Source organism: Rattus norvegicus, chromosome 16 (genome assembly GCF_021556685.1).
Source record: "Rattus norvegicus strain SHRSP/BbbUtx chromosome 16, alternate assembly SHRSP_T2T, whole genome shotgun sequence".
Classification (NCBI taxonomy): Eukaryota; Metazoa; Chordata; class Mammalia; order Rodentia; family Muridae; genus Rattus; species Rattus norvegicus.
Genome location: NC_141549.1, coordinates 33,856,133 through 33,871,563, shown reverse-complemented (window position 1 = coordinate 33,871,563; position 15,431 = coordinate 33,856,133). Strand labels below are relative to the sequence as shown.

At 37.6% G+C, this 15,431-nt stretch overlaps 2 protein-coding genes across 1 annotated transcript in view; both read right to left on the bottom strand.

Annotated features, from left to right (window-relative positions):
- Nucleotides 1-15,431, bottom strand: part of Erich1 (glutamate-rich 1) — a gene marked incomplete at its 5' end in the record, with an annotated part of 52,793,804 nt that overhangs the window by 49,792,800 nt on the left and 2,985,573 nt on the right.
- Nucleotides 1-15,431, bottom strand: part of Anxa10 (annexin A10) — a 66,931-nt gene that overhangs the window by 3,165 nt on the left and 48,335 nt on the right. Inside the window, exons 7-10 of the mRNA NM_001109110.1 lie at nt 3,762-3,815; nt 3,579-3,672; nt 2,342-2,437; nt 252-310 (exon numbers count right to left, since the gene is read on the bottom strand). Coding sequence (NP_001102580.1) covers nt 252-310; nt 2,342-2,437; nt 3,579-3,672; nt 3,762-3,815 — 303 coding nt within the window. The remainder of the gene's footprint in view (nt 1-251; nt 311-2,341; nt 2,438-3,578; nt 3,673-3,761; nt 3,816-15,431) is intronic.

Below are 15,431 nucleotides of genomic sequence, written 5' to 3'. Positions count from 1 at the left end.
CCGTCATGGTGCATTTGAATGATCAGTTTAAATAAATAAAAAATATTAAGATTCTAAACTGCACGAGGTCAATATACGCTAAGTCTCAGGTGTCTTAAGTACCCATGTTGTAGAAAGCAGAGAATATCTGCATTTAATGAATTTCACTTTTGGTGTTTAACTTGCTTCCTTTTACTTGAACACATTTTCTTTGGAATAAAAATAGTAGATATTAATTTTAAATAAGTTAAAAAAGTATGTGTTATACTTACATGGATTGCCCTGTATAATTTATAAGCAAAGTAGCTTGGTTTGTCCTGAACACAACGAACTAGAGAGGAAGAGAGCAAGGAAAAATTTGAGTGACAGGATGTAATTCTTTGGAAGTCGGGAAAGAAATTGAGCACTTACATATTGTTCCAGAATCATCATGTTGCATTATAGTTTCAATACTTAGAATAATGGTAGCACTAGCCACACTCTATCAAAAAGTATAACATATCAATATTTTATTTTGTAATGACAAATGATTGTCTCTGAGCATATGGCCATTATTATTAAATTTTTAAAAATGTGGTGCCAAATATAAAATCAAACACATACAATCCATTCACCTTCCTGATTGACAACCATTCTGATAGCCTCTAAAACTGGTCTATACCAGCAGCTCTTTGATCCCTTAAAGATTCATGAATAGAATTCAGGTCATTTAAGGAGAAACTGTAACAATGTAAACTGTTTCCTCCAGTTTTAGATATTACTTGATTACAATTGTTAGGGCTCTGAGCAGACTGACACCTGTCCAACAGTTGTCCCTGTTAAATATCAGTTGAGACTGTAGACCATCAATAAGCCCCTTATTTGAAAATTTAATAGATTAATTACATGAATGAATAATAGATGAGGAACTATAATGTCTCTTCAAAATAAATCCACATTAGTATTTCTGTGCAGTCCAAGTAATTATTTTAGATCATGAGGCCATCTCTTCATCCTTATCTCATTTTTATTACTGGGACAAGGAAACCTGAGAAGTGATTTCTAGAAGGTGGGCTCCCAGAGAACAGAGGCGAGTGTTGGTATTCCGAACTTTGTTGACTCACTGTTCCACCCACATCAACCAAGTTAGAAATGAGAAGCTGCTCATTCAGTGTTGATTGACGGAATGAGCCAGATCGCTATTTCCTGGTATTACTGATGTCTGCTGTCTGTTCTCTTATGCCCACTGTTTTCTGACAATAGTTTGGGCTGCTTTGAGATTTCAATGACATGAGTTTTAGTCTAACTCTTTGCTTATCGCTGATATGTGATATATAACTGTTATATTTATTTGGAATTTGAAGAAATCTATCTATCTCTCTATGTATCTGTCTGTCTATCTGTCTATCTATCTGTCATCTATCAATCATCTATTTGTCTGTATCATCTATCTATCTATATGTCTGTCTGTCTGTCTGTCTGTCTATCTATCTATCTATACATTCATAGACAAAAGCCATCATATCACATATCTTTAGGGGTTTCATAGGATTCACCTACTCTTTTTTATAGGATGTTTGCTTAAAAATCTCGTACTAGATCATTTGTAAAAGTGCTGTGACTGATATCTCAGCTCCATGTCAAGACATTCTTGGGAATGAAAACTCACAATTGAATATTCAGCACATATCTAAGTGTTCATTTGATGGACCTATTATAGGATACTTCACAATGACTTTTAATGTACATTTTCTGCAGTCCATGCAACCAAGTCACAGAGTATATGGTAAAGTGTGAACACTTGAATAGTTTTGATGAATAAGAGCCCTGGTCTTTTCTGTAACGGGCATAACATTTCTAACAACACTGGGAAGGCATGCCTGTAGATCTCACTTCTAATTAATAATTTAGGCTTTCTTTGATGACAAGATTTATTTCTAAAGGGAAATATATTAAAGATAGTAAAAATTTAAAGAACCATCAAACTTAAAAACTTAAAAAAAAAATCACCGTTCTTCTTGAAGACAGAAACCAGTCACACTGTTAGCATTTATCTGCTCCTGAAACAGGGGTGGAAGTCAATGACTTGAAGTTATGAGAAGTCACTTATGAGTCCAGGCATCCCAGATTTCCCTTTTCTCGTATGGAAATTGAGCTCGTTCTTGGGGGGAAATAATGCCAGTTGATTAATGTTTCCAGGTTGCCAGTTCATTGAACTGAACTACTAGCTGACTGACTGTCTTAGAGTTTAGGGATCTTTCAAATAACTGTGCTGAGAAAAATGCTTCAATTAAGCTTCCACTCATGCACAGGTAATCTAGTCAGAGCCATTCAGTGCTGTGAAAGGCAAGGTTGGCTGTTCATCATATGAAATCCAGCTTACCAATTGCAATCAGTAGCTCCTGGAAGTAACCATCGTAACAGTCACTGATAGTATCCACCAGGTCTTGGCCAGAAATAGTTTGAAATTCCTGGAAAACTTCAAGAAATTGATGTGATTTGAATGGGATTTTCATAAATCTCATAAACTTAAAACAAATACCAATGAGATTACTATACATAGCAAAGGTAAGTATGTTCTCTGAAGTATTTCTCGGTCCTAATATCCATCGTGATGATGTATCTACTCTTAGCAACTAGTATAGATCCCATGAAATGCTAAAACTTGCATGAATCTTGGACTCCAAAGAACTACTATTGCTGGGCTGGGGAATGATGGTTTTCTTGAGTTGGACTCAATGACTCAAGTGTTGATTGATAGATGGGTGGAGAGCACGGTGTGAACTATTGTCTATGAGGCATCTCCAGAAAACATAAATAATAACCAGTATAAGTTTATTTGTCCACACAAACTTTCCGTTAGGACTTAAATATAAATGTTAAATACAAAAATACTCTGAGCGATATTGATGATAGGCATTGGAAGAGCTCATTTGAGAAATAGATTACCATTAGTGACTTTATTACTAACATAAAATGATGTTGAATGAAACTTCCCTCTTTAAAGAATGTACTCAGCTGGCTTTATCCTTGGCAATGTTTTACTTCTCAGCTATTTACTTCTATATAAAGTGCTACTATCATTAGTACTAATCTTTAACTGACACAAAGTAAAAGAGGCACAGTTGAACTAGAGTAGACTGTTGCTAAAACATTGATAGGCCTTTATGTTTCATTTAATTGTACTTTGTTTTTCTAAGAAGGGAAAAGGAAAGGTTGTAGAATCTGAAGAAAGTCAAGTATAGGTTAATGTGAGCACATCTTGGAGATCAATAGGCACTACTGATATCTCATGTTGTCTGTAACACAGAAACAGTAAGCTTGCTGGAGACTGTTCAGACACAATGTAGTGTGCCTATTAGGAAAGAGATAATGCATCCAAATAAGTAGCTTTTAAATGTCAGTATTTGAAAGCTATGGAATTTAGCTAGAGGAAAGAAATTAAACGATGTCAGAACTTTATCCCATTGCAGTATCATTAAATGCAACATGCTGTACAGACATAATTCGGAGCAGTAACTGGCTTTTCTACATTTCTGGGTGACATTTCCTCTTTGATCCTAGCTACTTGTATGTCATTCAATTGGTTAAAGAGTTGGAAAGAGCCTGTTTCTAGTTACTCAGCCAAAGTTGTGGGTAGCTCTTGTTGCACAGGATCATCTGCAGCATGGTTTTATGTTCCCCAGTCTTCTGCTGGCAGGCTTCCCACAGCACCTGCAACATCACACAGCCAGGAAGGAGCATTGGACAAGCCTCACTTTACCAAGAGCTCTCTTAGTTAGTGGGGAGTGACATCCAGTTACCATTGCATCCTGAGCAGCCATTGCAGGGTCAGTGTAGCCTTCCTCCCTGTTTCCCTGTGAAATAAGCAGGGATCTTCTTTTAGATGCTTTCAATACACGATACAGGGTTCTTGGGACAAAGATCCCCCAATCATCAAACACTAGTGATTCTTTATCAATCTGTCGTATTATTTGGATATTTCAAAACCTGAGGAAATGTTATGCAGTTTTGAAAGGAGTTTAATTTTGAGCTTTTCTTCCCAACAGAGGTACATAGTGAAAAAAATGCTGAGATGTTTTCCACTTTTCACCTCTCTGTGTTCCGATCAGGGTGATGGTCCACCTCTTGTGTGATGTGGTAGTAATGGGTTTACACTTAGTGAAATGATGCATGCATAGTCATGTCTTCTTTGTAAAACATGGTTTATGCAACAACAAAATCATGATGAAATCTAGGCTTTGCAAATGGGACTTTTCTCCATTCCTTATGCTATAAACATCAGAGAGTTCATTTGACATTTGACACAGAAGAAAGGAAGACCAATCAATGTAAGACCCAACAGTCTCCATGATCCAGCAAGAGGAGAGAGATGGCAGAGTGTATTTCAGGTTTTGAGTCAAAGTATGGAGGGAGAGATTACTAATTATGATAGAACATTAAGGATCACTGTCTTTTTCCTGTCAGGGAGTTTCCATGTCAGTGGACCCAGTGACATTGGAAGGTGGACAAAGGTGTGTGTGTGTGTGTGTGTGTGTGTGTGTGTGTGTTATCTATGTATGTGCATGGTGGAGATAATATTAGATTTAGTTGTCCTGAATTTGTCTCAACTCCTACATTGCATGAATAGAACCTCAATTTTGTTACCTGATTCTTATTTGGCTCAGGAAATGGTGTTGAAGCTTGAACAATGATGTTTATGACCATCACAAGGTCATTACAACGACAAAGGTTATAGTGAAATAACATTGACTAGAACTGCATGGGAGACAAGGCTGGCTGTTGTAGGGATTCTTCAGCTTCCAAGAAAGTAAAGGTGAGGCTAATTAACTTATCCTGTCTCTGACCAGAGACAGGGAAAGCATTATTAATTAACTATCTCTACATATGCAGAGTTAGTACTACGAAGCATCCACATATATCACAGACATTACAACCTTACATCGTCTGTGCAGTGTTCCAACACCTGTAATTTCATAGTCAAGATCTACAATGATGCAGATCTTTGCTATTTTTAAGGACACCATCATGGTCCTTTGCTAAGACATCCTGTAAGTGATACACATACCACACACACACACACACACACACACACACACACACACACACACACATACACACACACACAGAGATATGTATATGTGTATATGTATAAATTTATATAAACATTTTCCACCTAGTAGCATCTTGGAGAGAAGAGATGATAGCAAGAATCATGAGATTCTCAATCAAAGTAGAAAAAAGTATAAATGTATCAAAAAGATTGAATGTGAATATGTACCCATATATTTTGACTGTTCAAGGTATTGTGTTCAAGGTTAAATTTACCATATTAAATTTAATATTAAGCAATTTCTATGTTCTTTTTGCTAATTCAAATCTAAACCCATATAGGAAAGTTGAGTTATTCATAGAGAAATAAATTCACAATTTCTTTTGACTAAATTTGTAGCCCTGAAACTTTAGGAATAGAAGACAGCATTTAAAAGAATAAAAGCGACTTCACTGCCTAGTGGGATTATGGGTATTTTATCTGTAAGTCATAAACATGTTTCAGTACATCCCTAGAGGTCTTATGTCTCTTTCTCTTATTTTGGAGATAACAATGAATGGACTTAGAGTTATTAAATCAATTGCCCTAGGTCTGAGAGAGTTAAAGAAGGACAATTACTAGATGTCAGTGGCTTTACTTGCTCTGGGATCTAGTTACCATACTAGAACTCATTCTTTACAAACAATATCCTTGGGCTTTCTTTCCAATTATCTGTAATGATTTTTAATTTACCAGAAAAATAAGTGAAAATAATAGAAGCATTATATCTTCTGGGAATGCATATTATTTATTTGATGAGCTTCTCATAGTTATTATCAGTTTTTATCTTATTTGATTTTCTGCAGGTTTTGGTGTAAGTTCATCAGTTTTTCCTCACAGCACTTCATTACTTGGCTTTATGTAGTCTTTGTTCCTTTGCTTTTGTTTCATTGAAAACTCCCCAGTCTTGGGAACTGGTTTCCCTTAATATTCATTCCCTTAAAGTGCTGAATCTTGTCTCTGTGGTGCTTCGCATTCTTGTCTGTCTTTACTCTTCCTAGCCTTCTACTCTATGCTATTGATAAGGGCTTAGATTCTGTCTGTGATGTAGTGATATTCCCATAGCTGGAATCCATCACAGAATGTTGTATTATGAATTTCTACTCCAATGGCTGACCCATCATTTCTCTGTGACCCTTTTCTATGTGTACAATTCCATACACTCAACAACCAGCTTCTGGCCTACACCTTTCAGTTTTCCACCTCTCAGTGGATGGTTATTCCATATTTATTGCTCACAGTAAAAACCTGAGTTATGTTTGGTTCTTTTTATTTTGTTTCATGTTTCATATAAAATTCCCCAGTAACTAACGCAAACACAGTCCCCCAAACTCATCCAGGAGCTCTCTTGATTCTTACTATGCTGCCATGTGGCTCATAGTTAACGTTATATCCCAGTTGGGTCTAAGCTTGTCTCTATAGTTATATTCATTATGTTTAATTATTATTATTTATAGATTTATATGTATTATCTATTATATGTAATAAATATGATATATTTATTATGTATTTATGTTACATTTTATTAAATATATAATGTGTAACTTCACAGTAGTCATCCACTCAAAAACCCACATAAAGTTTGCCTAACCCCCATGCCACTCAGAGTAAATTCCATGTTTACAGAGGCCACAGTTTGACTGATCCTTAGCACTTGCTGCTTCTTTAACCTTATCTGCCTTGGACTTTTTCTCCAGTTCTGTATACTGACAATTCAGTCGATTATATCTATCTGTGGTTTAATTCATTCTTTCCTCTCTATGTTTGTTTAAATCATATATTTTTCATGTGAGTTAATTTTCATTTTTCATGTGAGTTAATTTTCATTTATTAGAAGTAAAGTTGGATCATAGTTTAACTTTATAAATTACCATCAAATTGTTTCTTGTGAAAATATTTTTTTGGGAGAGAGGAAATGAATCAGAATACATTTCATATGTTTAATCAGATCTACTCTGACCAACCTATATCACAATGCAACTTATCCATTCTGCCCAGCCCTGCAATTCCTGTCTCCTACATCCTGATTGGTTACATTTTTCATCACTTTCCAAAGATTTTTTTTATAATGCCCATATTCATTAGTGTCTAATAGTGTGATTTACTTTTTTAGATGTGAATTTCATGAGACCTAGAAGTCTCCTCTGTTTATGGACGATTTCCAATTGTCAGAAATCATATTTGACACATCATGAGTATTGAAGAATTCCTCACAGGGAAGGCAAAGAATCCTTTTTAGATGCTAGACTTTCATATTTGTTTTTTTAATCTTTGAAATATAATCTTTAACTATGCAGCTAAGTAAACTGCAGCATGTGCAAAAATTGTGAGGACTACTTAGAGATTTTTCTGCCTTTCTACTTATCTGAGCTTTTGCTAGAAAGGTGATACTGTTGCGTGTATAATGTGCAGTGGTGTCCAATTGTATATGGGTAGAGGATTTGAGTAAGGGGAAAAGATCAACAGGACAGAAATTAAAGACAAGAAAAACTACTTGAAAATACTTGAGTATGTAAACTGACAGATGATTACAGGAAGCAGGACAATGGCAGCGATGCTTTGGATGCCCACTGTATAGATTTCAGAAAGAGTCCTCAGGAGAACATAGGCAGCCATCATGAGGAGAGAGTCCGGAGCATTTAACCTGCTAGCTTCCCTTCTTTCTCTTTCAGAAAGCACTTGTTCACAGCGTAATTTGCACATGTTGATTAATTCATCTCCAAGAGACTAATGCTTCTTTATTTGACAGATAATTAGACCCTCCACAAATCTAGTGCCATAAAAGCATGCAGGAAGTGGTGTGGGCTTGCTTAATTACTGGCATCAGTTTTCAAGGGGAGTGTGTTCCCCCTCAGTTGTTTCTTTGCAGAAAACTCTGTGCAGACTAAGTACAAGGTTTCCCTCTCAGAAAGCATGGCAGTGATTTTCCTCCTTTGTAGCTCCTGAGCACCTTAAATCTCCTATGTTCTAATGTCTTTTCTATAATGCCGAAAGGGGTGTGTCTGAATTTTAATGACGTTTGCAGAATGAAATCTATAAATTATCTTTCTTTTGATTCTGGAAGTGTTGGTGCATATAGGACCAGATGGCATGATTGCTACAACTGAAGGGTAATAGAATATTTGTATTGTGGAAGAACTGAGAGAATTAGCTCGTATTCATTAATTTGGTGAGCAGCAGTCTGACTCTCAAAAAGGTCACATGATAAATCCCAAGTTATACAATTGTGGAGGAAGAAGAAAAGATAATTTTCTGTCTGTCTGTCTGTCTCTGTGTCTGCCTATGTATGTATGTATCCTATCTATCTATCTATCTATCTATCTATCTATCTATCTATCTATCTATCTATCTATCTTTTACCTACCACCTACTTATCTCTTTTGGTGTGTGTGTCTGTGTGTATGTGCATCTGTCTACAAGTGCCTGAGCATGCATGTGTGAAAGAGAGGGAAAGAGAAACAAGCAGAGTCAGAGAGAGCATGATACCTATTTGAGTGTGGTAAAGACAAGGATAGATGAGATCAGTCTAAATTGTAGTATTTCCCATCTGTCTGGATAAAGGCTATCAGCTCACGATGGTCCAGTGACCTGATCAATGCTTAACTTCCCAAATCACTGCTTTGGAAATAATAAATTTTAAATCAGGAGACGCAAGAAAGTAGTTGCTAAACATAGAAGTCAGAAGTGTATTAAATTTGTATTAGCAGAATTTGTTTTCTCAATTTTTCTATTAGGCATTCACTAATCCCCATGAAATATGCATTATTTTATTTTTTGTGTTTATCATTTTGTGGATAATGTACTGTGAAACTATGTAAGCATGTAATATTAAATAAACATTGTTTGTACAGAATGCTAAGGAAAAGGAACAAGTAAAATACAAAGAAGCAAGCACATTGTAGTAAAGTGATGAATTAAGTAAACTTTTCTTGCTTCCTGCTAAATCCAAGTTCCAATTCACCCTCATTTAATGCTGATGAAAGTTTTACTATAGCTTCAAGGTTATACACACACACACACACACACACACACACACACACACACACACACACACACACACGGAGAAAGCAAGAGGGAGAATGCTCAGACTCCAGTTATCAAACCTAAGAATTAATACTTATCTTGTCAATTTATAACCATATTAGGTAAAATCCAGTCACAAAATCATCTTTCCATATTATACACATAAAGGAGATTGGATAGACTGATGATAAACAGACAGAGATGAGAGGTAAATAGAAGATAGATGAGAGGCAAATAGGTAAATAAATAGATGGACTATACAGACAGGTAAATACACCAACAAGGAGGCAGACATTTTTTCCTCTTGTTCAATTATAATACAGTTGTATACAAGACTCTCTGAATGGAAACTTTTTAATTTACATTATGTAGTACCATTACTTAAGAAATAAGACAGTCCTAAATTTAGATTAAAATTAGGTTTTAATTAAAATTAACCTCATGGTGGCCAGCAAGATGAGTGCTTGCCTACTTGCCTGATGGCCTGACTTTGATCCCTACAGCCTCCATGGTGGAAGGAGACAACTGACTTCTGTAAGTAGCTCTTCCAGGTTCCACATGTGTGTTGTGGCATGCAGACATGAGAGAACTACAAAATGTGGTAAAACTTACTTTATGAAATGTAAAATTTAGAAATGACCTATTGACATAATACTAAATACCTTAAAACACCTAATTATTTTCTGAAAGAAAACCTTCCATTTCAAATCAAAGTAATATCACTGTGTCACTGTACTCAGAGGTCTTAATTAGGGCTGTAATAACCTGCAGTCCATTTTCATTTTGCATGTTAGTAGAATTTAAAATTATCACTCCAGGTCTTGATTAATTAAGGGGGCAGTTTTATGAGCTGTGTATTCACATCAAGCACTCCAAACCAAACCCAGTCAAACCAATACCATATAAAATAAAGCAAGTCCTTGATTTCTTATAAAATGTAAATCTTAGTTTAACTAATGGGTCAATAGATTTGCTTGGTAGTGTGCTTCCTTTAAAAACTCTTTTACTTATACTAAAAATAGATCCTTCTCTCATACAACATCCCAACCACAGTTTCCACTCCATCCACTTCTCCCTTCTCCTTCTTCCCTCTATCCACTCCTCCTCCATTTTCTCCTCAGAAAGGAGCATGCCTCCAAGAGACAATAGCCAAAACATGACAAAACAAAATACAACAAGACAAGGAGAAAGCCTTTATATTGAGACTGGGCAATATGTTTCCCTTTTATAAATGGAGAAATTCGAAAGAATCGAATTGGTCATTAACAGTCTTCTCTGGTGTGAAGTCAGTAATAGTTGGCTTCATGAGCAGTTTACAAAGAAAAGCGTTTCTCTAATTTTATGTTTTTTAAATGAAGTAAATAATTAGGTTAACTGAACTGAGAATAGGACCCCTGTTGAAGGAATCAGAGAAAGAACTGGAAGAGCTCGAAGGGGCTCGAGACCCCATATGAACAACAATGCCAAGCAACCAGAGCTTCGAGGGACTAAGCCACTACCCAAAGACTATACATGGACTGACCCTGGACTCTGACCTCATAGGTAGCAATGAATATCCTAGTAAGAGCACCAGTGGAAGGGGAAGCCCTGGGTCCTGCTAAGACTGAACCCCCAGTGAACTAGATTGTTGGGGGGAGGACGACAAGGGGGGGAGGATGGGGAGGGGAACACCCATAAAGAAGGGGAGGGGGAGGGATTAGGGGGATGTTTGCCCGGAAACCGGGAAAGGGAATAACACTTGAAATGTAAATAAAAAATACTCAAGTTAATTAAAAAAAAAAACCACCCAAAATATATAAAAAAAATTAGGTTAGTACATGAAGTAATGATATCATTATGGTATATTCATCCATACCCCTCATAGTAATTTGTATTTTATATTAACTCTCTAATTCTGTTGCCCTCTCTCACACTGTCAGCCATCTTAGCTGAAAAATTGACAGCAATTTAGAAAGAGAAACACGAGGTAGCAATAAATGGTCCTCAGGAGAAAGGGGCAAGAGATGGAGTAAGAATGCATTTGACACAAAAGTGGACAGAGGGCTCTCAGGGTGGCTTGGTGGGTACAGGTGCTTGCTGTGCAGGCCTGATGCTCCAATCCCTGGGGCCCAACTAAAGATGAAAGGAGAGAAATAACAGCACAAAGTTGCACTCTGACCTCCCTACAGATGCGTTGGTGCATTCGCCCCACACCACGCATACAGTCGTAGAAATAGCAATAGTAGTGGGAAAAGAAAATGAAATACTTTTTAAGTTTTGATGTTCACTGTAAGTGACCACCAAACTTATTTTAACCTGTTTAAAACTAATGGGATAACATGTTCAGCCACTCCTGATTTTAAATAGGGCAAGTTCGACTTACATTTAACCAATGAAATTTGAGAGAGAAAATTACAGCCGTTTTAAGAAAACCCCAACCTCCTATGAATGACCCTCTACCGTGCTGTTGATTCCGGAGATCGAAGTGACATAATGAATGGGGAGTTAAGAAGATGGATGGAGACTGAACCCTGTGAGACAAGCTCTCTCATCATCGTCGGCTGTCCTGGTCTTCATGGGACCTTGAGAAATAGAACTTGCCCTATGCCTTTAATCTCCTGTTAGCCCAGAAGGGAGAAGCTCCTAGTAGGTGCCCAGTTATGTTACTTGAGAGATGCAGAGTGCTTGAAAGGAAGGATATATTACAACTTGGCCTTGCCGTAACAACGGGCCCACTCCATTGTCTGAGAAATAAAGAGACCTTGGGGATGCGAGTCCTTTAAAGCTGCATCTCAGAAAGTTCAGAGCGTGCACACTTGTGCATGAATCTGAGTATGTGTGTCATCCTTCTTCCAAGTTACTTAGGATTATTTACTTTTAAAGATGTCACAAACCCATGTTCAAAAAGGAGTGGACTATGCAGTTTTTGAGCAAACTACTGACCCTTTTAAGTTTGTCAGAACTGAGCTCTCAAGGAGGGTAGGCTCCATGGTAACCCTTCCCAGGAAAGACAAGGGGAAACGGCCACAGTCACGTGCTAGCTACACCTCAGTTTAAAAGGCGGCCAGAAAAACGCACAGGTTAAAAACAGTTTAGGGAGCAGGTTGGAATGGCTCCACGGGTAAAGAAAGGCATTTGTTGCTACACCTGATGGCATGATTTTGTACCTTGGTACCCACAAGGCAGAAGGAGAGAACCAGCTTTCACAAGTTTTACATGGGCTACCCCATCAATAAAATTTTAATAGAAAAATCTAGGAAGGCAAATCCAGTAACTGGTAAAAGAGCTTTTTTAGAGCAAAGAAAGAATACACGAAGTGTAACACTGTATTTTCATCTGCTCACTCTACAGAAAGAATGTGGGTCTGGGAAGCCAAATTGTGCTCGCTTTTCTATTTCATCAGCCCTCAGAAAGCACACCAGTGACGTTATACAGTCTGAGCTGGATGTATATTTAGGAACACACACACACACACATGCACGCACGCACGCGCGCACACAGACTCATAAAGAAAAAAGAGGCCATGAATTTGAAAATAAACAAGAAGGGTTTGGAGGGAAGAAAGAGAAAGTAGAAATGAGTTGATTATATTAATTGTAAAATAGAATGTGTGTGTTAGTCCCCTGCACTCTTTTCTTTGGTGGATCCTTTTGTGTCTTTACTGCAAAGGACAATTCTTTGTGCTCCCTTCTTTTTCTCCCTTTTTTATTTAAATCCAGAAAATTTTTATTCTTTATGATAACAATGTCCAGCATGATAGTGGTAAGATGGCCACAGCAGAGTATACATGTGTTTCTTCCTGTATTGGTAATTTTATCAACAAAGGTAAACTAGGTGATATCATAGGGCATGCTGTGTTATTCAGTTTTTCTTTTTTTTATTGGATATTTTTATTTACATTTCAAATGTTATCCCCTTTTCTGGTTTCTTGTTCATAAACGCCCTATCCCATCCCCCCTCCTACTGCTTCTATGAGGGTGTTCCCCCACTTATCCACCCACCCCTTCCTGCCTCCCTGCCCTGACATTTCCTTACACTGGGGGTTGGGTCTTGGCAGGAGCAAGGGCTTCTCCTCCCATTGGTGCACAACAAGGCTACTCTCTGCTACATATGCAGCTGGAGCCATGGGTCTTTCTATGTGTACTCTTTGGATGGTGGTTTAGTCCCTGGGAGCTCTGGTTTTTGGTCTTGTTGTTCTTGTGGGCCTGCAAACCCCTTCAGCTCCTTCAATCCTTTAAATCCTCCAATGGGGACCCCATTCTCAGTTCAGTGGTTGACTGTGAGCATTTGCCTCTGTATTGGTCAGGCTCTGGCAGAGCCTCTCAGACGACAGCTATATCAGGTCCCTGTCAGCATGTACTTCTTGGCATCACCAATATTGTCTGGGTTTGGTGGCTGTATGTATATGGGCTGAATCCCCAGGTGGGGCAGTGTCTGGATGGCCTTTCCTTCAGTCTCTGCTCCAAAAATTGTCTCCATATTTTCTCCTATGAATATTTTTCCCCCTTCTAAGGACTGAAGCATCCACACTTTGGTTGTCCTCCTTCTTGAGTTTCATGTGGTCTGTCAATTGTATCATTGGATAATCCCAGCCTTTGGGCTAATGTCCACTTATGAGTGACTACATACCATGTGTGTGTTTTTGTGATTAGGTTACCTCACTCAGAATGATGTTTTCTAGTTCAATCCATTTGCCTATAAATTTCATGAAGTCATTTTTTTAATAGCTGAGTGTACTCCTGGGTCCTCAGGTAGTTCAATGTCCAATTTTCTGAGAAACTTCCAGACTGATTTCCACAGTGGTTGTACCAGCTTGCAATCCCACCAACAATGGAGGGGTGTTCCTCTTTCTTCACATCCTCATCAGCATCTATTGTCACCTGAGTTTTTAACTTAGCCATTCTGACTGGTGTGAGGCTGAATCTCAGGGTAGTTTTGATTTGCATTTCCCTGATGACTAAGGATGTTGAACATTTCCTTAGGTACTTCTTAGTCATTTGATGTTCCTCAGCTGAAAATTTTTTGTTTAGCTCTGTACCCCATTTTTAAAAGGGTTATTTGATTCTCTGTCGTCTAACTTCTTGAGTTCTTTGTATAAATTGGATATTAGCTCTCTATCAAATGTAGCATTGGTAAACATCTTTTCCCAATCTGTTGGATACTATTTTGTCCTAATGACAGTGTCCTTTGCCTTACAGAAGCTTTGCAGTTTTGTGAGATCCCATTTGTCCATTTTTTTTAAGATTTATTTATTCATTTATTATATATAAGTACACTGTAGCTGTCTTCAGGTGCACCAGAAGAAGGCATCAGATCCCATTACAGATGGTTATGAGCCACCATGTGGGTGCTGGGATTTGAACTCAGGACCTCTGGAAAAGCAGTCAGTGCTCTTAACCACTGAGCCATCTCTCCAGCCCCCATTTGTCAATTCTTGATCTTAGAGCATAAACCATTGGTGTTTTATTCAGGAAATTTTTCCCAGTGCCCATGTGTTTGAGATTCTTCCCCACTTTTTCTTCTGTTAGTTTGAGAGTATCTGGTTTGATGTGGAGGTCCTTGATCCATTTAGACTTAAGCTTTGTACATACTGATAAGAATGGATCGATCTGCATTCTTCTTTTTTTTCTCCATCTTTATTAAATTGGGTAATTCATATTTACATTTCAATTGTTATTCCCTTTCCCGGTTTCCAGGCCAACATCTCCCTAACTCCTCCCCCTCCCCTTCTATATGGGTGTTCCACATGCTGACCTCCAGTTGAACCAGCGTCATTTGTTGAAAATGCTATCTTTTATCCACTGGATGGTTTTAGCTCTTTTGTAAAAGGACAAGTGACCGTAGGTGTGTGGGTTCATTTCTGGGTCTTCAATTCTCTTCCACTGATCCACCTGCCTGTCTCTGTACCAATACCATACAGTGCGTCCTTCTTCAAAGGCAGTGATTCTCTTCTTCACTGCTCATTATCATGTATGAAATTCTATGATTTGAATACATTATTTTCTTTCTATGAATTTAACAAATTTGCTTTGCTAATGACGGGGCTATATTTTTGATGTGTAAAGGAAAGTTTTATAGATTTAGAAATTATTATTTTATTTGACAAACACTGTGAAACACACATGCAGAAAGAGAGAAAGAGAGAGAGAGAGAGCAGAACTTACAGAGCATAGCATACATATCAAAATATACATGCTATACATACACACTTTATAAAAATAAAGAAAAGCCCATGGCCTTAAAGTTGTCTTCTGAACCTGTGAGATTTTGTACTTTTATTATTTAAATTCAGATCACTGATTCCACTTGAAATCCTGAATGCCTTTCCTCAATAGGATGACAGGAACATTCGAAAGCAGACATAAACTAAAAGGTAATT